We start from the raw sequence: 24,879 nt of genomic DNA, 5'->3' as shown, positions 1-24,879 counted from the left end.
GAGACACGAACTGAACTTGAGGGTAGCAGAGCAAAAACTGAAATGCTTAACTCTGTTTTCAAATGTTCCTTTACAGGGGAAAACCCTGGAGAACTGCCCCAATTTAATCCTTGTGCCACTGAAAATATGAATGAAATAAGTATTAGTGCCAGTGGTGTTTATAAACAGCTGAAATTGTTAAAACTGAGCACAGCTCCAGGACCTGGTAGAATCGCTGTCAGATTCTATACTGAATTTGCTGCCAAGTTCACACCTTGTCCACCTATAATCTATCATAGCTGTAGCAGTAGTAGTAGTAGTAGTAGTAGTTGTTGTTGTTGTTGTTGATGTCTTCAGTCCAGAGACTCCTTTGATGGAGATCTTCATGCTACTTTGTCCGTGCAAGCCTCTTCATCTCCGAGTAACTAATGCAACCTACATACTCCTGAATTTGCTTATTTTATTCACTCCTTGGTCTCCCTCTATGATTTTTACCTTCCACACTTCCCTCCAATACTAAATTGGTGATCCCTTGATGCCTCAGAACATGTCCTACCAACCGATCCCTTCTTCTAGTCAAGTTGTGCCACAAACTCCTCTTCTCCCCAATTCTATTCAATACCTCCTCATTAGTTATGTGATCTACCCATCTAATCTTCTATAGCACCAGATTTCGAAAGCTTCTATTCTCTTCTTGTCTAAACTATTTATCGTCCACGTTTCACTTCCATACATGGCTACACTCAATACAAATACTTTCAGAAACGACTTCCTGACATTTAAATCTATACTCATTGTTAACAAATTTTTCTTCTTCAGAAACGCTTTCCTTTCCATTGCCAGTCTACATTTTATATACTCTCTACTTCAACCATCATTACTTATTTTGCTCAAAAATAGCAAAACTCCTTTACTACTTTAAGTGTCTCATTTCCTAATCTAATTCCCTCAGCATCACCCGACTTAATTCGACTACATTCCATTATCCTCATTTTGCTTTTGTTGATGTTCATCTTATATCCTCCTTTCAAGACATTGTCCATTCCGTTCAACTGCTCTTCCAAGTCCTTTACTGTCTCTGACAGAATTACAATGTCATCGGCAAACCTCAAACTTTTTATTTCTTCTCCATGGATTTTAATACCTACTCCAAACTTTTCTTTTGTTTCCTTTATTGCTTGCTCAATATACAGATTGAATAACATCAGGGATATGCTACAACCCTGTCTCACTCCCTTCCCTACCACTGCTTCCCTTTCATGTCCCTCGACTCTTGTAACTGCCATCTGGTTTCTGTACAAATTGTAAATAGCCTTTCGCTCCCTGTATTTTACCCCTGCCACCTTCAGAATTTGAAAGAGAGTATTCCAATCAACACTGTCAAAAGCTTTCTCTAAGTCTACAAATGCTAGAAATGTAGGTTTGTCGTTCCTTAATCTTTCTTCTAAGATAAGTTGTAGGGTCAGTATTGCCTCATGTGTTCCAACATTTCTATGGAATCCAAACTGATCTTCCCCAAGGTCGGCTTCAATCAGTTTTTCCATTCGTCTGTAAAGAATTCGCGTTAGTATTTTGCAGCTGTGGCTTATTAGACTGATAGTTCGGTAATTTTCACATCTGTCAACACCAGCTTTCTTTGGAATTGGAATTATTTTGTTCTTCTTGAAGTCTGAGGGTATTTCGCCTGTCTCATTCATCTTGCTCACCAGATGGTAGAGTTTTGTCAGGACTGGCTCTCCCAAGGCTGTCAGTAGTTCTAATGGAATGTTGTCTACTCCGGGGGCCTTGTTTCGACTCAGGTCTTTCAGTGCTCTATCAAACTCTTCACACAGTATCATATCTCCCATTTCATCTTCATCTGCATCCGCTTCCATAATATTGTCCTCAAGTACATCACCCGTATATAGACCCTCTATATACCTCCTTTGCTTAGAACTGGGTTTCCATCAAAGCTCTTGATATTCATGCAAGTGGTTCTCCTTTCTCCAGGGGTCTCTTTAATTTTCCTGTAGGCAATATCTATCTTACCCCTAGTGAGATAAGCCTCTACATCCTTACATTTGTCGTCTAGCCATCCCTGCTTAGCCATTTTGCACTGCCTGTCGATATCATTTTTGAGACGTTTGTATTCCTTTTTGCCTGCTTCATTTACTGCATTTTTATATTTTCTCCTTTCATCAATTAAATTCAATATTTCTTCTGTTACCCAAGGGTTTCTACTAGCCCTCGTCTTTTTACCTATTTGATCCTCTGCTGCCTTCACTATTTCATCCCTCAAAGCTACCCATTCTTCTTCTACTGTATTTCTTTGCCCCGTTCCTGTCAATTGTTCCCTTATGCTCTCCCCGAAACTCTGTACAACCTCTGGTTCTTTCAGTTTATCCAGGTCCCATCTCCTTAAATTCCCACCTTTTTGCAGTTTTAATGTGCAGTTCATAAACAATAGATTGTGGTCAGAGTCCACATCTGCCCCTGGAAATGTCTTACAATTTAAAACCTGGTTCCTAAATCTCTGTCTTACCATTATATAATCTATCTGATACCTTTTAGTACCTCCAGGGTTCTTCCATGTATACAACCTTCTTTCATGATTCTTAAATCAAGTGTTAGCTATGATTAAGTTATGCTCTGCCCAAAATTCTACCAGGCGGCTTCCTCTTTCATTTCTTAGCCTCAATCCATGTTCACCTACTATGTTTCCTTCTCTCCCTTTTCCTACTGACGAATTCCAGTCACCCATGACTATTAAATTTTCGTCTCCCTCCACTACCTGAATAATTTCTTTTATCTCATCATACATTTCATCAATTTCTTCGTCATCTGCAGAGCTAGTTGGCATACAAACTTGTACTACTGTAGTAGGCATGGGCTTCATGTCTATCTTGGCCACAATAATGTGTTCACTATGCTGTTTGTAGTAGCTTACCCGCACTCCTATTTTTTTATTCATTATTAAACCTACTCCTGCATTACCCCTATTTGATTTTGTATTTATAGCCCTGTATTCACCTGACCAGAAGTCTTGTTCCTCCTGCCACCAAACTTCACTAATTCCCACTATATCTAACTTTAACCTATCCATTTCCCTTCTTAAATTTTCTAACCTACGTGCCCGATTAAGGGATCTGACATTCCACGTTCCGATCCGTAGAATGCCAGTTTTCTTTCTCCTGATAACAACGTCCTCCTGAGTAGTCCCCGCCCGGACATCCAAATGGGGGACTATTTTACCTCCGGAATATTTTACCCAAGAGGACGCCATCATCATTTAATCATACAGTAAAGCTGCATGCCCTTCGGAAAAATTACGTTTGTAGTTTCCCCTTGCTTTCAGCCGTTCGCAGTACCAGAACAGCGAGGCCATTTTGGTTAGTGTTACAAGGCCAGATCAGTCAGTCATCCAGACTGTTGCCCCTGCAACTACTGAAAAGGCTGCTGCCCCTCTTCAGGAACCACATGTTTGTCTGGCCTCTCAATAGATACCCCTCCATTGTGGTGGCACCTACGGTACGGCTATCTGTATCGTTGAGGCACGCAAGCCTCCCCATTAACCTTAAGCATTCTTCTGTAGCAGTACATTTCGAAAGCTTCTATTCTCTTCTTGTGTGAACTGTTTATCGTCAATGTTTCACTTCAACGTGGCTATACTCCATAAAAATACTTTCAGAAAGGACTTACTGACACTTAAATCTATACTCAATGTTAACAAATTTCTCTTCTACAGAAACACTTTCCTTGCCATAGTCACACTACATTTTATATCCTTTCTACTTTTACCATCATCAGTTATTTTGCTTCCCAAATAGCAAAACTCATTCACTACTTTAAATGTCTCATTTGCTAATCTAATTCCACCAGCATCACATGATCTAATCTGAATAAATTCCATTATCCTTGTTTTGCTTTTGTTGCTGTTCATCTAATATCCTCCTTTCAAGACACTGTCCATTCCGTTCAACCGCTCTTCCAGTTCCTTTGCTGCCTCTGACAGAATTACAATGCCGTCAGCAAACCTCAAAGTTTTTATTTCTTCTGCATGGATTTTAATTCTTACTCCATATTTGTCTTTTGTTTCCCTTACTGCTTGCTCATTATACAGATTGAATAATATCGGGGATAGGCTACAACCCTGTCTCACTCCCTTCTCACAACCACTGCTTCCCTCTTGTGCTGCTTGGCTGTTATACCTGCCATCTGATTTCTGCACAAATTGTAAATAGCCTTTCACTCCCTATATTTTACACCTGCCACCTTCAGAATTTGAAAGAGAGTATTCCAGTCAACATTGTCAAAAGCTTTCTCTAAGTCTACAAATGCTAGAAACGTAGGTTTGCCTTTCCTTAATCTTTCTTCTAAGATAAGTCGTAGGGTCAGTATCGCCTCATGTGTTCCAACATTTCTACAGAATCCAAACTGATCTTCCCCGAGGTTGGCTTCTACCAGTTTTTCCATTCGTCTGTAAAGAAGCGTTAGTATTTTGCAGCTGTGACTTATTAAACTGATAGTTCGGTAATTTTCACACCTGTCAGCAACTGCTTTCTTTAGGATTGGAATTATTATATTCTTCTTGAAGTCTGAGGATATTTCGCCTGTCTCATACATCTTGCTCACCAGATGGTGGAGTTTTGTCATGGCTGGCTCTCCCACAGTTATCAGCAGCTTTAATGGAATGTTGTCTACTCCTGGGGCCTTGTTTCGACTTAGGTCTTTCAGCACTTAGTCAAATTCTTCATGCAATATTACATTTCCCATTTCATCTTCATCTATGTCCTCTTCCATTTCCATAATATTGCCCTTGTATAGACCCTCTAAATACTCCTTTCACCTTCCTACTTTCTCTTCTTTGCTTGGGACTGGTTTTCCATCTGAGTTCTTGATATTTCCTCCAAAGGTCTCTTCAGTATTCCTGTAGGCAGTATATCCCTCCCCTAGTGATATATGCTTCTATAACCTTACATTTGTCCTCTTAGCCCTCCCCGCTTAGCGATTTAGCACTTCCTTTCGATCTCATTTTTAAGACATTTGTTTTCCTTTTCACCTACTTCATTTACTGCATTTTTATATTTTCTCCTTTCATCAATTAAATTCAATGTCTCTTCTGTTATCCTAGGGTTTCTATTAGTCCTCATATTTTTACCTACTTGATTTCCTTTGGTTTGGATCAAATCACTATCATAGTTACCTCGAACAAAAACCTGTGCCCAGTTCTTGGAGAAAGGCACAGGTCACACTGTCCTTGACATCAATTTGTTGTAGAGTCTTAGAACATATTTTGAGCTCAAATATAAAGAGGTATCTTGAACAAAATCACCTTTTCAATGCCAACCAGTATGCATTTCAAAACCTTGATCATGTGAAACACAACTCGCACTTTTCTCACAAGGCAAACTGAAAGCTTTGGATCAAGGCAACCAGGTAGATGCAATATTTCTTGATTTACAAAAAGCATTTGACTCGGTACCACACCTATGCTTATTGTCAAAAGTATGATCACATAGGGTGCCAAGTGAACTTTGTGACGGGATTAAGGACTTTTTGGTAGGGAGGACACAGCGTGTTATTTTGGATGGAGAGTCATCGTCAGATGTAGAATAACTTTGGGTGTATCCCAAGGACCTGTGTTGGGACCCTTGCCGTTCATGTTGTATATTAATGACCTTGCAGACTATATCAATAGTAACCTCAAACTTTTTGCAGATTATGCAGCTATCTATAATGAAGTACTATTTGAAAGAATCTGCATAAATATTCCGTCGGATATTAATAAGATTTCACTGTGGTGCAGAGACTGGCAACTTGCTTTAAATGTTCAGAAATGTAAAATTTTGCACTTCACAGAATGAAAGGACGTAGGCTAGTACCCTATGACTGAACATCAATAATTACTGATGGTATCAGCCACCTCATACAAATGCCTGGGTGTAACACCCTGTAGGAATACGAAATGTAATAATCACATATATACAGTTGAGGCAAGGCAAGTAGAAGACTCTGGTTTGTTGGCAGAATACTGGGGAAGTGCAAGCAGTCTACAAGGGAGATGGCTTACAAATCACTTGTGCGACCGTTTCTAGAATACTGATCAAGTGTGTGGGATCCATACCACTTAAGACTAATGGGGGGATATTGAACGGATACAGAGAAGGCAACACAAATTGTCAAAGATTCTTTTAATCCATGTGAGTGTGTCACAGAGGAGCTGAATTGGAAGATTCTTGAAGATAGACATAATCTACACAGAGAACGTCTGTTAAAGTGTCAACAACCGGCTTTAAACGATTACTCTAGGAATACACTACAATCACCTACGTATCTCTCACACAGGAATCGTGAGGGTACTATTGGAGAAATTACTGCACGCACAGAGGCATTCAACGGTCGTTCTTCCTGTACTCCATACGTGAATGGAACAGGATGAAACCCTAGTAACTGGTACAATTGGACGTACCCTCTGCCATGCACCAGTCGGTGGTTTGAATTGGATAGATGTAGACCAATTACTCATCGATCTAAAAGGTTAAAAAATGTAGCACAAACAACTAGGTTTTAGTTGAAGAGTTTATGTAGACAGCAACACTATTAAAGAATACAGCAAAAGTTGACGAAATAGCAAATACCTTTGTTTCATGTCATTCCCTCTTTCACGGTTCCAAACTCGCGCTAAACAGTGTGCATTTTACTTCACTGAAAGTCGCCTATCTCTCAGTCAAAGAAATTCAGAGCAGTATTGCAAAAAAAAAAAAAAAAAAGGTGTTTGAAGATAGGAAATTATTTTTCTTGATAATAAGATTCTTTTTACACCGTTGGCTATATTGCAATAGCTTTTAGCAGTAATGGATATTTAGAAGCAGATATAAATTGTTTTACGGGTTTACGGGAGCGTAGCTGTTATGCGCACCGAAACTGTCATTTGTCTTGCGGTGGGCGCTGTGTGTTTACAATACATATACTGAGCAATTTGAATTCGCACAGGTTGGAACTAAAAGCAATTTTCTCCCACTTGAAGTTTTGGAATATTGTCATAGTCCTTTATATTGTAGAAAGAAAACATTAATTTTGCCGTAACGTGTAATGAAGTAAATTATCATTCAAAGCTAATGCAAAATATATGAAGTCATTAGTTACTTAGGTCGTTAGAAAACGACACTGCTAAAATTCATAACCTCCAATCTTACGATATAAGGATACACAAAACCGCTATAGTAAATGAAATTTTTGTCGTATCACGCAATATTCCATGGTTTTAATAAAGTTCGGGGCATAATTAACAACTGCTTATAGACTCAAAACGTAGATCAATGTCACCAATTATACGATCTCACGCGAAATTTTAACCCCAAAGTTGGCAGATTAATATCTTAGAAGTGAAGGATATTTATTGAAACGTAAATTCACAGTTATGAATTAAGTTGTATTGCGTGGCAACTTATTTCGAGTTATTAATGTGATTTACAAATAGGGCCTAAATTTTTATATTGCCTTTCAAAACATAATCTACTGTTTACAACGCGGTATAAATAAAACATCACGTACAACAAAGTAAAAAAGCGACATTTACTGCCACATTGATCAGGTGATGCCCTTTATTTTCTAGATTGCATCGATATCATTAAAGAAAATAATTACTGCATGTATAAATAGAGGGTGATTTTCATTTGACTTTACGAAGAACACTGCTATTTGTCTTATGGTTGACATAACTTTTCAATCCTTGACCTAGATATTCAGAGAATTTTTTGATGTAGTTGCTGATTAGGTTTTTTTTTTTTTTTGAGATTCATAATTTCTTACGTAGGCTAGGTGAGAGCATGCTGATTGCCTTTACAACAAAATATTTAACTGCATTCTGAACGCTAGATAAGTAGGCAAAGCCTACTTGAAAATTATTTTTGTGTCTTGTATTATGACTGTGTAAACCACAATTCAGATGAAATTCATTTTATCATAAGCACCGTAAAACTTCAGCTCTAAGAAGAAAGTGAAGCTGAAAATGAGTGTAAGAATTCCAATATCCTTAAAGAAGCCTCAGCAACATGTATGTGTATCTTTGTTCCACAATATTCTTACTGCTTGCTTCAGCTGAATAAGTGTTTTATTTATGGATATGACACCAAAAGAAAATTCTGTATGACAGCAAGCAGTGAAAACATGCAAAATAAGTTCACATACTCATCTTCAGGTCAATGCAATGAGAGATACTTCCAAGAGCAAAAGATATCCAGCTGTAAGCTGCTTTGGTAGTTTATCTTTGTGCTGACTCCTTTTGAACTTGTCATTCATGCAGAATTTTATACCATGTGTCTCATTTATTGTATGATCATTAATGTCTTGTGCTATCAGTCAGTCTGTCTCATCATGTACTGAGATTTACTATCATTTTCTCATTTTTTCAATTCATCATAGAAGTCTTCTATCCTCTCAATGGTTTGAGCACCCTTTGGCGCAAAACTTTCAGTGATTCTCGTGGAACACATTTTGTTTATTTTAAGAGCAAGTCTTGATATTCTCACCCAGATTCCTTTAGTATCTGTAATGAGTAACCTCCCACTTGGTTCTGTAAAAAATGAACTCCCACATTTAAAAGAGCTTCAAACATCTGATTATTTTACAAATGAATAAATGTGTTAAATACTTGATGTTAAACTGGTTTTCTGTACAACCTGGTGTTTCTGACATCATATCTCCTGAACTGTGTGTTGTACATTGATTTAATTTTACAGGTAGTTTGTGTGGTGTCTGTAAAATATGATGTGAAAAGAGTTAGTAGTAGAGAAGGAATAAATTAAAAGTCATTTCTTATACAGAAATTTTACTGCATGAACACCGAAAATGTGATTAACTTTTTCCTTTTAATTATTTTGTGGGGATGTAATTAAAATGAAGTCATATGGCATGATTGGCTGGGAGACACTGAAGGGCAATTTCAGCTACCTGAGTTTCCTGGGACTTACATGCTGCAACAACTCCTCCTGTCCCCTCTGCTATGAAGGCAAAGGGAAAGTTATCATCACACAACATATACCCACATGGTCACTCTTCCAAATACTGGCCACTGCTGGTGTTGCTTAACTTCAGTGACGGGAACCATTGTAGCCACTATGTCACAACTATTGGTGGGAGGTTTTATTGAGAATGACAGAATTGGAGTAAAGTTTATTGGATGTCGCTAAATGCTCTCATTCTCAAATTTTGGTTGAATATAGTCTTTTGCATACCACGAGTTACACTGCCTCAAGACACATACACATTTTCTAACTTTCATACCTGACATACTGCATTAAACTTCTAACTTGACTGTACCTGTTAATCTAATCTACATCCATACTATGCAAACCACTGTGAAGTGCATGGCAGATGGTACTTCCCACTGTACCAATTGTTAGGGCTTTTTCCTGTTCCATTCACATGTGGAAAGAATGACTGTTTAAATGCATCCATGCATGCTGTAATTAATCCACTGTAGTTTTAACAACCCCTATGGAAGCCATCTATAGGGAGTTGCTGTAAATTCCCAGATTAATCATTTAAAACTGTTTCTTGAAACTTAGTACATAGGCTTTCACTGTATAATTTGCATCTATTGTCAAGTGTCTGCCAGTTCAGCTTCTTCGGCATCTCTGTGACACTCTCCCATGGGTCAAGTAAACCTTCTCTGTACACATTCAGTAATCTCTGTTAGTCTAATTTGGTACAGGTCCCACACACTTGAGCAATATTCTAGGATGGATCACACAAGTGATTTGTAAGCAATTTTCTTTGTAGACTGGTTGCCTGTCCCTAATATCCTATCGGTAAATTGAAGTATGTCACCTGTTTTATCTGTGACTGTACGTATATGAGTATTCCATTTCATGTGTCTACGAAGTGTTACATCCGTGTATCTGTATGAGTTGACATTTTCTCATTCTAGGAAGCACAGAATTTTACAGCTCTGAATATTTAAAGCAAGTTGCCAATATTTGCACCACTTTGAAATTTTTATCAAGATTTGCCAGAATATTTGTGCAGATTTTCTCAGATAGTTCTTTATTATAGATATCTGCAGCTATGAAAGCCAAGTTGCTGTTCAAATTGTCTGCAAGGTCATTAATATACAACACGAATGACAAAATAACAATGATACCAACACACTTCCCTGAGGCACACCTAGAATTACTTCTACATTCTTTGTTAACTCTCCATCTGAGATAACATGGTGTTTCCTCCTTACCAAGAAATCCTCAATCAGGCTCCAACTCTCAGCTAATATACATCTACAAACAAGCAGGTTAAGCGTTTAACTTTTTGTGTGTTTTCGTCATACTATATTTATTAAATTTTGTGCATGTTTTTCTGTTTAAGACTTTAATCTCTCGTTTTTGTTAGTTGTTCACTCTGCAGTGCAATAGTTGCTTACTGAACAGTCAGCTACATAGCTCATTAATGCATTAGCATCCATTGGGGACACATCAGGAGGGTAGCAAGTTGCATATTTAGGATTCTGTTTGCTTTACTCCTGTGGTTAGTCTTGCTAAGATGGTTAGGATGTGGGCATACTGTGTGAAGATGCAGGAGGAACTGGCTGCAGTTCATGAACAGCTTGAATGCGCTTTTGGCAATGGACAGTCACCTACAGGGAGTAGCGGTGTTGGAGAATCTGGCACATTGCATGGGACAGCTCAGGTGTCACTTGTTTTGCCTATGGGCTCTACTTCCAAGACACCTCTTAGTGCATGCGGCACAGTGGATCTGCCTCCACAAGAGTGAGTGGCGGGTGGTAATGCATTTGCATTGCTGGAGGCAGAGAACCAATGTGGAAACTGGCTGCTTGGCCTTGCCCATTTCTCCTGTGAGTGGACAGGGAGTCGCTCCTTCAGTAGGGTCCAAGCAGGCCCACGGCGGGAGCTCCAATGTTAGGCACATTATGGAGGCCCTTTGGCAGATAACATTCAGGGATGGAAAGAAAGCCAATGTGCACTCAGTATGTCTGCCAGGGACCTCATCCGAGATGTGGAGGCAGCCTTGCCTGTGGCTTTCGAGTGTGCAGGGTACAGTCATCTGCAAGTTGTGGGTCATGTTGGCACCAGTGACGCGTTTTACATGGGCCCTGAGGCTATCCTTAGTTTGTACAGGTGGCTGGCGAAGGAGGTGAAGACTGCTGGCCTTGCGCATGGGGTGCAAGCAGAGCTAACAATTTGCAGCATTGTTTCCAGAGCTGATCGGGGTCCTTTGGTTTGGATCAAAGCCTTTGTTGACTTCATGACAGTCTTGGTTGCAGATTTCTAACCCTGCATTATTGTGTGGGGATTTGTAGGACTCCTCTTGCTAGGTCAGGGGGACACTACACAAGGGAAGCAGCCGCTTGGGTAGCAGGATTCTGGTGGAGTGCACATGAGGGTTGTTTGTACTAGATGGTAGTTTGAGGTGCTCCGATGAACAATTGTCAGCCAATACACAGCAAGGGAAGTCAGATGACATTCAGAATAAAGACACTTTGACTGTCAAAATTTTATCAGTAAACTGTCGAAGCATTTGTAATAAAGTTTGAGAATTTATTTCCCTCCAGGAAAGTTCTCACTCTAAAATTATTTCTTGGGATTGAGAGCTGGCTGAAACCTGAGATGTATAGCGAGTCATGGAATGTATATCAGAAAGACAGATTAAAGGCAGTAGGAGGGGGAGTGATCACTGCAGCTAACAAAAATATTGTCTCTATTGAGCTCGATGTTGAGTGTGACAATGAAGATGTTGAGTCACATATAACAGGTCTAGGTGAAACAAAGTCGATTGTTGGATGTTTTTACTGGCCATCCAATTCTGCTGTGACTGTTATAAAGTCATTCAAAGAAAGTCTATTGTCAGCAGCATGTAAACACCCAGATCATGCAATACTAGTTGGAGGCAACTGTAACCTGCCATGTATAGACCGGGATGTCTATGGATTCATTGCGGGGGTACAGACGGACAGACAGTCACGTGAAATACTTTTGAATACTTTTTCTGAAAACTGTTATCAGCAGCTAGCTCGGCAGCCCACATGTATTGGAAATATCTTAGACCTTGTAACTGCAGATAGACTTGATCTTATTGATGATTGCAGTGTAGAAATGGGGCTTAGTGATCATGATGACATTATAACAACTGTGATTACGAATGTTGATAAATCAGTCAAGGAAGCTAGGAAAGTGTTTCTGTTACGTAGAGCAATAAGTAGTTGTTAGCATCTCTGTTAGACACTGAACTGGCATCGCTTAGTTCCAGTAAGGTGGATGCAGAGGAATTACGGGCAAAGTTTAAACTGATTGTAAATCATGGTCTGGAGTGTTATGTGCCTAGTAAGTGGATGAAGGATGGAAAAGATCCACCATGGTTCAGTAATGAAATTTGGAAGATGCTGAGGAAGCAGAGGCTCTTACAATCTTGGTTCAAAAGAGAACATGCAAATGATGACAAGCGAAGGTTGGTAGAGATTCGTGTGTCTGTGAAAAGGTCTATGCATGAAACATGCAACAACTACCATCATCATGCCGCAGCAAAAGATCTGGCAGGGAACCTGAGAAAATTTTGGTCCTATGCAAAATCTCTAAGCAGGTCTAAGACTCCCATTCAAGCCCTTATTGAACAGTCTCATCTCGCAGTTGAAGATAGCAAAATGATTAAATTTCATGGTCAAGAAATCATTTGCACAAGCGACTTGTGCAAACATAGTGTCATTTGACCATTGGACAGACTCCCGTATGGTCATCATAGTAACAGGCATCCTGGCTTAGAGAAACAGTTGAAAGATTTGAAAGCAAATAAATCACCAGGTCCGGATGGAATCCCAATTTGGTTTTACAAAGAGTACCCTATGGCATTCGCCCCTTACCTAGCTTGCATTTATTGTGAATCTCTCACTCAATACAAACTCCCAAGTGAACAAAAAAAGTGCAGGTGCCTCCAATATACAAGAAAGGTAAAAGAACAGACCGACCATATTACACAACAATATCCCGTACTTCAGTTTTGCTGCAGAATCCTTATATTGTCAGTTTAAATGTATTAAACTTTGTTGAGACTGAGAAGCTAGTGCCCATGAATCAGCTAGGTTTTAGAAAGCATCACTTGTGCAAAACTCTGCTTTCCCTTTTCTCACGTGATATATAGTGTGAACTATGGATGAAGGGCAACAGGCAGATTCCATATCCCGAGATTTACGGAAAGCATTTGACACGGTGACCCATTAAAGGCTGTTAACAAGCATGTGGAATAATTTCACATATACGTGACTGGCTTGAAGATATCTTGTTCTCGACGGTGAATGTTCATCAGAGACAAAAATATCATCAGGAGTGCCCTGTGGAAGTGTGATAGGATCGCTCTTGTTCTTTATATTCATAAATGCTTTGGTTGACAGGGTGGGCAGTGACCTGCGGTTGGTAGCTGATGATACTGTGGTGTATGGTAGGGTGTCAAAGTCGAGCAACTGTAGAAAGTAACAAAACGACTTAGACAAAATTTCTAGTTGTTGTGATTAGAGGCAACTATCTCTAAATGTGGAAAAATGTGGGTTAAAGCGGATGAATAGGAAGAACAAACCTGTAATGTCCAGATATAGCATTACTAGTGCCCTACTCAACACAGTCAAGTCATTAAGTATCTGGATGTAACATTGCAAAGCAATGTGAAATGGAATGAACATGTGTAAACTGTGGTAGGGAAGGTGCACGGTCAGCTTTTATTGTGAGAATTTGGAAAAGAGTGGTTCACCTGTAAAGTAGACCACATGTACGACAATGGTGCAACCTATTTTTGAGTAGTGTTCATGTTTTTAGCATCTGTACTAGGTCAGATTGAAGGAAGACACTGAAGCAATTCAGAGGTCTGCTAGCTTTGTTACCAGTAGGTTCAAACAACACGTAAGTGTTATAGAGGTGCTTTGGGAACTCAAATGGGGATCCGTAGAGGGAAGGCTGTGTTCTGTTCACAAAACGCTATTGAGAAAATTTAGAGAACTGGCATTTGAAGCTGACTGCCAGGCGATTCTACTGCCATCAACATACACTGTGCATAGAGACCACAAAGGTAAGATATGAGAAATTACGGCTCATGTTGAGGCACGAAGACAGCTGTTTTTCCCTCACTCTGTTTGCAAGAGGAACAGGAAAGGAAATGACTAGTAGGGTGCAGGGTAGCCTCCGCCACACTCCGTACAGCGACTTGCGGAGTACCTGTGTGGATGTAGATGCAAATGTAGAAACAATCAAAAATTTTGCTTGATACCCCATATGATCATACTCTTCTGGTACTGAGTGAAATGCTTTTTGGAAATTGAGAAATACTATGCATCTACCATACGGCTTTGGTCCATAGCTTGTAGGATGTCATGTGAGAAAAGTGTGAACTAGATTTCACATGATCAGTTGTTTTCGAATCCTTGATGTTTAGCATGGAGGAGGTCAGTTTGTTCAAGATACTGTGTTACATTTGAGCTCAAAATAAATTCTAAGATTCAGCAACAAAAAGATGTCGAGGATATTGGATGGTAGTTTTGTAGATCACTTTTTATAGAGGAGTCTAACCTGTGCTTTCTTCCATCTATTGTGCCTAGATTTTAATTTGAGGGATCTGTGGTAGATTTTGTTTACAAGAGGTGCTAACTTAGCCACAAATTTGGCATGGAATGTGATAGGGATTTATTGTGCCCTGGAGCTTTGTTCAGTTTTAGCAATTTCAGCTATTTTTCAACAGCACTGATACTAACATCCATATCATTCACCTTTTCAGTGGTGTTAAAATGAAATTAAGATAATACTCCTGGATTTTCCTTTGTAAAGGAACATTTAAAAATGGAATTCAGCATTTCTACTTTTGCTTTGTTATCCACACTTTCAGTTCCTACCTCATCCATGAGTGTCTTGACGCTAACTTTGGTATCATCATCAGTACGTATATAATGTTACATATTTTTTTTGAGAGGTCCTTCAACAATAATCTGCTATTGTAGTCTTCAAAGGTGTCATGCAATGCAATGCCCTCTTCACAGCCAAATGTACATCATTAAGCATCTCCCATCTATGCCTAGTTTTATACCTACCACACTCCCCCTGCAGGTCCAGGGGTTAGAATAGGCCTGAGGTATTCCTGCCTGTTGTAAGAGGCTACTAAAAGAAGTCTCACCCTTTTCGGCCCTATGAGTTCAGGTCCCATTCTATGGTTTGACCTGCCACTTTCAAAATTCTACAGAAGTGCGGGCCATATGGGGAAGGACGCCTTATGTGGTGCACATGTTATCCATAGTGCCCTTAGATTCGACCACCTGAATCTCTTGTCATGGCTTTGCATCTCCACCTGTGATTCAACTATTTGAGTGAGGACACTTTATGAGGTATGTCATCTTCTTCTGTTGTCTCCTGTCTTCTTTTGCCCCCATAACAATATTAGATTTCTCTGCGCCCAATATCCAGCACAATAGACAGTCGGTTGTGGTGGGGCTGTCATGTACCCATTTGGTGGTAGCCCCCTGACAACACAGGGATTGCACTGCTGATGCCTGAGCTGTAAACTCCCCATGTATGCCAAGGAGTAGATGCCTGTCTTCCTGGGGCATCAGGACTCCCGGCAATGGCCATAATGCCAGTTGGCCTTTGGTGTGGCTGGGTGGCACCCAAGGGGAGAGCCCCTGATCAGAGTGGGTGGCATCAGGTTGGATGACCTGTAATGAAGCTGACTAACTCATCTCTTACTGGTGACCGTACGGTACCATTTGTCTCTAAGAAGGGCAAGATCGAATACAATGCTGACAGGTACGACCCTGAATTGTTTAATTGTTTCCCTCCCTCACTACACCACGGGAGGAACGTAGGGCTACAGAATGGAGAGAGCCATACTCACCTCAATTTTTAGTCTGTGACAGAACTAATGAGTACTCCTTTCTACCTACAAAGCCTCAGTTTTTTGTTGAACACCTTGAGGATAAGTTTGGAGAAGTGACAGCACTGTCCCAGATGGGAAATGGCGCAGTCTTGATTCAGACAGCATGCCCAGCCCAGTCCCAAGTGTTACTCACCTGTGACAAGCTGGGTGATATTCCTGTTTCCGTCACTCCCTATAAAAGCCTCAACATGGTCTAGGGGATCATTTTCCGCTGCGATCTCCTCTTTCAGTCTGACAATGAGCTCCACGCCGATTTAGAACAGCTGGGTGTTCATTTCATTTACAGGGGACGCAAAGACAACAGGGTTGCTACTGGTGCCTTATCTTGGCCTTTGAGGGTGATTCATTGCCTGAGAAGGTCAAGGTGATGGTTTACCTCTGTGACGTTAAACCATACGTCCCTCCCCCTATGCGGTGCTTTAAGTGCTGGAAGTTTGGGCACATGGCTTCACACTGCACTTCCAGCGCCACATGTCAAGACTGCGGACGTCCACTGCACCCTGATATTCCATGTGCACCACTTCCCACTTGCATCAACGGTGGAGAGCACCACTCCCCCTGCTTGCCAGACTGCCCCGTATTCCAAAAGGAGTGGAAAATCATGGAGTACAGGACCCTGTACCTGTTGAATTACATAGAGGCTAAACATAAATTTGAAATAGTACACCCCATTCGGTTGATGTTGACACATGTACAGCTACGTCACCATCACCGTCCCAAGTGCCGGTGGTTCCTGACTCTGTGCCACGAACAGTGGCCCCTCCGGGCCACCAGAATACATCTGCCCCCTTAGTGGTAGGGGGAAAATCTTCCTCCATTGCTCCAAAGCACCTACTTTTGGTGCAAGCCTACCCCAGACGCAGGGGACATCAGTCCCCTCTTCCCTGCTGGAGAAGCAACAGCCTACTCCAGCTCCTCTCATCCGGAAGGGGTTCCTTGGGGCCCGCTCTCCCAAGGTTTCCACTAATGCCACAGTGGGCACAGTTGATAAAGAAGCCAACAGCTGCTGGACGAAGAGTTTCACGGTCTTCCTCTGTGCCTGGAGCTGCTCTGGAGAAATCTTCCCAGCAAGCTGCTAAAGAGAAGCAAGAGAGCAAGCAAACTAAGAAGAAGTCTGCTAAGAAACATGACCCTCTGGTGGCCCCAGCACCAGCACTCTCCATCAATTCTGCATCTGAGGATGCGGTGGAGATTTTAGCGTCCCCTGCAGACCTGGATTTCACTGATGACTCATCCGCCATAGAAATGGCTACAAATACTCTATCGCTGGCAGCAGCTGACCCTGAGGCATAACCTGCCTCCTTGTGTGCTTCGTGCCTTTCCAGCCTCACGATAATGTCATCTGCCCGTGGAATTGCGGCGGTTCTTTCCACAACCTGGCTGAGCTACAGCAACTGTTAAGCTTTAGCTTTCTGGATTGCCCTTCAGGAAACCTGGTTCCTCGAAATGCAGACTCCTGCCCTCCACGGCTATAGGGGATATTATAATAACCGCAATGACTATAATACAATGTCAGGTGGAGTTTGTGTCTATGTCCTTTCCTACTTTTGGAAGATTTTAACGCTCATAACCCATTGTGGGGAGGCACCGTGATTACTGGCCGAGACAGAGATGTCGAAAATTTACTGTCACAACTTGACCTCTGCCTCTTAAATACAGGTGCCTCCAATCATTTCAGTGTGGCACATGTAACATATTTGGCCATTGATCTTTCGGTTTGCAGTCCTGGCCTTCTCCCACCTATCCACTGGATACCACATGATGACTTGTGTGGTAGTGACCACTTCCCCATCTTCCTGTCACTGCCCTGGTGTCAGGCCCACGCACGCCTGCCCAGATGGGCTTCAAACAAGGCAGACTGGGAAGCCTTCACCTCTGCTATCACCATTGAATCTCCCCCACATGGTAACAATGATTTGGTGGTTGAGGCGATAACTACAACGATTGTTTCTGCGGCAGAAAACGTGATCTTTCGTTCTTTAGGGTGCCCCCAGTGAAAGACATTCCCTTGGTGGTTGCCGGAAGTTGCTGTGGCAATTAAGGAGTGTAGGCAAGCTCTACAGCGGCATAAGTGGCCCCTTTCCCTGGAGCACCTCATAGACTTTAAACAGCTCCGTGCCCAAAATTCGCCAGCTTATCAAACGACGGAAACAGGAGTGTTGGGAGAGATACATATCAACCATTGGGTGCCATACATCACCTTTCCAAATCTGAGCAACAATCAAATGAGTTTTAGGGTACCACACCCCAACAGATGTTTCTAGTGTTAACATAAATGACGTGTTATCTACCGATGCAAACGCTATTGCAAGCACTTTGCTGAGCACTGTGCTCACACCTCTGCATCGGAGAATTACCTCCCCCCCCCCCACCCCCCAACCTTTTGCACTCTCAGACGGCGCATGGAAGGGAAAGTCCTCGCATTCACTACATGCCACAGTAAACCCTATAATGCCCTATCTACAGAGTGGGAGATCTCAGTGCCTTTGCACATTGCCCCGACACAGTTCCTGAGCCTGATCGGTTCCACAGGCAGATGATTAAACATCTCCTTGTGATCTTCAACCGGATCTGGAGAGATGGCATCTTTCCATTCACTAGCGGGAGAGCACCATCATTCCAGTGCTCGAACCCAGTAAAAGCCCGCTTGATGTGGATAGCTATTGGCCCATCAGCCTCACCAACGTTCTTTGTAAGCTGCTGGAATGTATGGTGTGTCAGCGGTTGGGTTGGGTCGGGTCCTGGAGTCACGTGGCCTACATGCTCCGTGCCAGGGCGGTTACTGTCTGGGTCGCTCTACCATTGATAACCTTGTGTCCCTTAAGTCTGCCATCCGAACAGCCTTTACCAGGCGCTAACACCTTGTTGCCATCTCTTATGATTTACGAAAGGTGTGTGAGACCACCTGGCGACATCATATCATTGCCACATTATATGAGTGGGGTCTATGAGGCCCATTCCCAATTTTTATACAGAATTTCCTGTCGCTTTGTACTTTCCGTGTCCAAGTTGGTGCCTCCCATAGTTCCCCCAAATCCAGGAGAATGGGGTCCCGCATGGTTCTGTATTGAGTGTATCTCTATTTTTAGTGGCCATTAACGGTCTAGCAGCAGCTGTAGGGCTGTCCGTCTCACCATCTATGTATGCAGAAGACTTCTGCAATTTGTACTGCCCCACCAATACAGGTGTTGCTGAGCGGTGCCTACCAGAACTTTACCTTACTGACAATCCCCTCACTGTAGTGGAGATGTATCGATTTTTAGGACTGGTTTTCAATGTCCGATTGACTTGGCTTCCTCACCTTCGTCAGCTTAAGCGGAAGTCTGGCAGTACCTCTATGCCCTCCACTGCCTGAGCAACACCAACTGGGGTGCAGATCGCTCTACGCTGCTGCAGCTCTTCAGAGCCCTCTTTCAATCCTGCCTTGACTATGGGAGTCTGGTTTATTGTTCAGCGACACCCTTAGCGTTGCATTTATTCGACCCAGTGCACCACTGTGGCATTTGAATAGTGATGGGAGCTTTTAGGATGAATCTGGTGACCAGCGCACTGGCTGAGGCTGGAGTCCCTTCATTGCAAGTTAGGCATGCACAACTGTTTGCCAGGTATGTTGCACACGTTTGTAGTTCCCCTGTGCATCCGAATTACTGTCTCCTTTTCCCACCCATGGCTGTTTATCTCCTGTATTGCCTGCTTATGGCAGGGCTCACAATTGCAGTTCGCGTCCAATCCCTTCTATCTGAACTGGAGTCCTTGCCTTTACCACCTATACTCGAGGTCCATCTGCGTACACTTCCACGGTGTACACCTAGCCCGCGGCTTCGCGTGGACCTTTCACATGGCCCAAAGGACTCAGTTCACCCCACAGCTCTCCGCTGTCACTTTCTCTCGATTCTTGATGTGTACCAAGGCCATGAAATGGTTTACACCAATGGTTTGATGGCTGCTGGTCACGTTGGCTTCGCATATGTCCATGGAGGAATACTGAACAGCATTCCTTGACCAATGGCTGCAGTGTTTTCACTGCAGAGCTGGTAGCTATATCTTGTGTTCTTGAGCACATCCATTCATGCCCTGGGAGTCATTTCTCCTGTGTACTGACTCCTTGAGCAGCCTACAAGCTATTGACTAGTGCTACCCTCATCATCCTTTGGTAGAGGCCATCCAGGAGTCCATCTTTGCCTTGGAATGGTCCGGTCGTTCAGTGGTGTTTGTTTGGATCCCAGGACACGTCAGAATCCCAGCCATTGAACTTGCTGACAGGCTGGCTAAACAGGCTACATGGAAACCACTTATGGAGATCGGCATTCCAATAACTGACCTGTGTTCATTTTGACACCACCAGAATGTTGTGTTTTACAATGACACTTTGAAATCGGCATCTTAATTATCCAGATTGATACACTGAGGAGATTTTATGGAATTCGATGCTTTTGTACTTTTGTGATAATGCATTATGTAGTTGCCTGTTATAATTGTGTGGTTTAGTATGACTGTTTGTATTTTAAAATATTGTAGTGTATGTACAGTACTTTCACAACCTTTGGCATCAGGATATTAATTTAACCCTGCACTTGGAACTTCTAAGAGTTTTCTAATAATTATACACTCAATCACTGCAAATGGAAGGAGAAACCTAGTTTTTTAGAGTCTATGTTTTCAAAATGTTGCCATGTATGTTTTGCATCGTGTGGCCATCTAACCAGTTATTCTGCACTTGGGAAGGGGTGGGGGAGGAGGGGGGTGCAGTCGTTCAGATATTGGATTTATGTAACAAAAGAGCAGGGTCATGGCAAAATTTTTTCCATATCTACACTCATGCTCATAAATTAAGGATAATTGCAGAATGTGGTGCCACACAACATGGCACTACAGAAAACTGGCACTAATAACGTAGGCACATAGGGAACACACACGGCACAGATATGTAAGTCCAAAGTATTGGTGATAAGTTAGAAAACCGTCCCAAAACACATGTGCTACAAAACGCCACTGTTTCCTGCACATGTACCCTGATATCAATATGGGATATGATAACCATGCACATGTACACAGGCCGCAAAATGGGTTGGCATACTCTGGATCAAGTGGTCGAGCAGCTGCCGGGTTATAGCCTCCCATTCTTGCACCAGTGCCTGTCGGAGCTCCTGAAGTGTCGTAAGGGTTTGAAGACGTGCAGCTATACATTGACCGAGAGCATCCCAGACATGCTCAATGGGGTTTAGGTCTGGAGAACAGACAGGCCACTCCATTTGCCTGATATCTTCTGTTTCAAGGTACTCCTCCACAATGATAGCTCAGTGGGGCCGTGCATTATCATCCATCAGGAGGAAGGTTGGACCCACTACATACCTGAAAAGGCGGACATACTGGTGCAAAATGACATTTCGATGCACCTGACCTGTTACAGTTCCTCTGTCAAAGACATGCAGGGGTGTACGTGCACCAATCATAATCCAACCCCACACCATCAAACCACGTCCTCCACACAGGTCCCTTTGAAGGACATTAAGGGGTTGGTATCTGGTTCCTGGTTCACGCCAGATGAAAATCCGGCGAGAATCAGTGTTCAGACTGTACCTGGACTCGTCCGTGAACATAACCCATTGTTCCAATGACCATGTACTGTGTTCTTGACACCAGGCTTTACAGGCTCTCCTGTGACCAGGGGTCAGTGGAATGCACCTTGCAGGTTTCCGGGCAAAAAAACTGTCTGTTCAGTCTGCTGTAGACTGTGTGTCTGGAGACAACTGTTCCAGTGGCTGCGGTAAGATCCTGAGCAAGGCTGCCTGCAGTACTTCGTGGCTGTCTGTGGGCACTGATGGTGACTTATCGGTCTTCTTGTGGTGTACCTGGACTCGTCCGTGAACATAACCCATTGTTCCAATGACCATGTACTGTGTTCTTGACACCAGGCTTTACAGGCTCTCCTGTGACCAGGAGTCAGTGGAATGCACCTTGCAGGTTTCCGGGCAAAAAAACTGTCTGTTCAGTCTGCTGTAGACTGTGTGTCTGGAGACAACTGTTCCAGTGGCTGCGGTAAGATCCTGAGCAAGGCTGCCTGCAGTACTTCGTGGCTGTCTGTGGGCACTGATGGTGACTTATCGGTCTTCTTGTGGTGTTGTACACTGTGAACATCCTGTACTGTAGTGCCTGGACACGTTTCCTGTCTGCTTTGTGGCACACAGAGGGCCCGTGCTACGACCTGCTGTGTTTGACCAGCCTCCAGTCGCCCTAGTATTCTGCCCCTCATAGCGTCATCAATGTTGTGTCTAGACAAGACAGCCTAGACACAATGAGAGGAAGCCGAAAGGCACGCGCTTAAACTCACGCAGGCTGGCGTGAGGTCTGAAACAGGATATGTAATGAATGCTATAAAGAAAAGTACGTAGCTTCTGGAATACTTAACTTTAATCCACATTTGTAGAACATCGCTCTTGATGATACATGCTTCACACTATTAATTATTAAAGCTATGGCGCCTTGCTAGGTCGTAGCAAATGTAGCTGAAGGCTATGCTAACTATCGTCTCGGCAAATGAGAGCGTATTTGTCAGTGAACCGTTCCTTGCGAAGTCGGCTGTACAACTGGGGCGAGTCCTAGTACGTCTCTCTAGACCTGACGTGTGGTGGCGCTCGGTCTGCTATCACTGACAGTGGCGACACGCGGGTCCGCCGTATACTAACGGACCGTGGCCGATTTAAAGGCTACCACCTAGCAAGTGTGGTGTCTGGCGGTGACACCACAATCAATATGCGTTCTTTGAGCCATTTTCAACACACAGTCATCATTAGCACATCTGAAAAAGTCTGCACACTTCCTCGATGCACCGTACTCGGACATGCACCAACACACCTCTGTGTTTGTGGACTGCTGCCAGTGCCACCGTGCAACGACCACAGGTCAAATGCACTGCATGGTCATACCCCGAGGTGATTTAAACCTGCAAACCACCCAACAGAGCATTGTTTCACCATGTATCAGCATTATCTTTGATTTACGAGCATGAGTGTAGAACAAATTGAGTCTGTTATCTTTCTCTTAACCCAATCTTGAGGAGACATTTAATCTCCTCCCCTTTCCCCTTCATGCTGCCCTGTGCAACTGTATTTTGATTGCACATATGAATAATGTATTTTTATAATTGTGCTCCTCCACTGACATTTTCTGTTTCACTGTGATTTATTTTGTTAAAAAGTATTCTAGTCAGGAACGCTGTGTTTGACTTGGTCTAACCAAACTAAATTAGATTTCGTATTGGATACAAAATAATAATAATAAAAAAAATGGTTCAAATGGCTCTGAGCACTGTGGGACTTAACATTTGAGGTCAGCAGTCCCTTAGAACTTAGAACTACTTAAATCTAACTAACCTAAGGACATCACACACATCCATGCCCGAGGCAGGATTCAAACCTGCGACCGTAGCAGTCTCATGGTTCCAGACTGAAGCGCCTAGAACCGCTCGGCCACTGCGGCCGGCGGGATACAAAAGCCTTACAGTTAATGACAGGATGCATCCCTACCCTGGAACTTAACAAGTACCCTTGCCATCTTTCATCAAGTGAGAGAATGAGCTTTGTTACTAGAAAAACACTTGTTGGAACCTTTCCATTTTGATGTCAAAATTTCACTTACTTTTCACCTTAGAGCAGTATATGTGCACTCCGCTTACAGATCATAGTTGAGACTTGTTAGGTTACTTTTGCATACAGATATGAATAATTCTATTTTAAGAATTTTAAGCAGAATGGTCACTTTTATATATATAATATCTGTACTTTTAACATCTAGTAACTGAGCTTTATTTTTATGAAGCTATTCATATATTGTGTCTCTTACTGGGATACTGACAATGATGTCCCCCCCCCCCCCCCACTCTCTCTCCCTCCCTCTCCCTCTCTCTCCCTCTCTCTCCCTCCCCCTCTCTCTCTCTCTCTCTCTCTCTATTAGGAGAGGTTGGAGAGGAAAGATGTGTGACAATTGAGAGAAGGTAAGGTGTAAACAAGGAGGAGGTTTGGGGAGAGGGTAGAATAATTAGAAGTATGATACAGGACAAGACAGGTGGCTTTGAGCAACAGTAGCAAAATGAGGACTCTGAATGTGAAGGTGACAAAATTGAAATAAAGAAGGCGACAGGGGGGGGGGGGGGGGATGGAGAAAAAGTGAGTACAGTGTTTGGACAGGAGATGAATAGTACAGAAATTGGTAGGAGGTGGGAAGCCTCACATCTTCTCACTCCTGTCTGCTTGAGCAGTCATTTATAAACTGTCAGTATTGCCATGGCTGTGAGTGGACACATTTGGAATTGGTGTATTGAGTGTATTTTAACTAGAAATGTAGTGGTACCTCAAAAGCTACTCCATCAGCTACTCCATCAGTGGTGAAACTGAAGTCCCAACTGCCACTCGGAGCAGCTACTCTGTAGCATCAGAAAGCTGAATGCTGACTAGCAGTAGCACCCAAAGTTTGGTCAATGTTTCTCTTGTTCATCTGGAGACTTCCAGTCCCCATTACAGCAGCGACTGGGCACCTTCCTCCTCTCCCAGAGACTCTCCTGATGGTATCCCATGCAGCCACACTTTCAGCAGAACAATTAACAGTGATCAGGAACTGCTGTTTCTAATAATGTGGTGACATTGTGCCCCCATTACATGAAAGGCTATGAGATTCTCTGCAGTTGACCTGCACTTGAACCTATGCAGAGCTGTCTGCCTGGTCCTGGCTGTAAAGTGGCATTTGTCATTCTCTCAAGGGACAGGCTGCCTTTTCAGCTGGAAAGGATGCTTCAGAAGCATGGGGGATCCTTTTGGTAATATCATCTGTTCATTTCTTGGATACCGTCGTGGCACTTAAACACAGCGAGTTGTCTGTAGAGTATCCAGTCTGCCCTACTGAGGATCCATCTTGGTGGCTTTCCTTTGGGCACCACTGTGTCTGGGGAATCCAGATCAAGAAGTGATCACTTGAGTGCAGGTCATTGACCATTTCCCTTTGAGCCGTGTG

At 42.7% G+C, this 24,879-nt stretch overlaps 2 protein-coding genes across 9 annotated transcripts in view; one reads left to right on the top strand and one right to left on the bottom strand.

Annotated features, from left to right (window-relative positions):
• LOC124788108 overlaps positions 1 to 6,708 on the bottom strand; it is a 120,540-nt gene extending 113,832 nt beyond the window's left edge. The window contains exon 1 of one of the 4 annotated variants that reach the window (XM_047255229.1): positions 6,597 to 6,708. Coding sequence is in view for 2 of the 4 variants with exons in the window: in XM_047255231.1 (XP_047111187.1) it covers positions 6,428 to 6,437 (10 nt within the window). In the remaining 2 variants the exon portion in view is untranslated. The other 3 variants (XM_047255231.1, XM_047255228.1, XM_047255230.1) reach the window with 3 other exon arrangements.
• Positions 6,709 to 6,871: 163 nt separating this feature from the next.
• Positions 6,872 to 24,879, top strand: part of LOC124788188 (DNA ligase 3) — a 637,556-nt gene continuing 619,548 nt past the window's right edge. For 3 of the 5 annotated variants that reach the window (XM_047255354.1, XM_047255349.1, XM_047255352.1), the window contains exon 1: positions 6,872 to 6,951. The gene's annotated coding sequence lies outside the window, so the exon portion shown is untranslated. Of the gene's footprint in view, positions 6,952 to 7,957; positions 7,976 to 24,879 lie in introns of those variants that run through there. The other 2 variants (XM_047255355.1, XM_047255350.1) reach the window with 2 other exon arrangements.

The sequence above is a fragment of the Schistocerca piceifrons genome, chromosome 3, assembly GCF_021461385.2.
Source record: "Schistocerca piceifrons isolate TAMUIC-IGC-003096 chromosome 3, iqSchPice1.1, whole genome shotgun sequence".
NCBI lineage: Eukaryota > Metazoa > Arthropoda > Insecta > Orthoptera > Acrididae > Schistocerca > Schistocerca piceifrons.
This window is presented reverse-complemented; position numbering and strand designations above follow the sequence as displayed.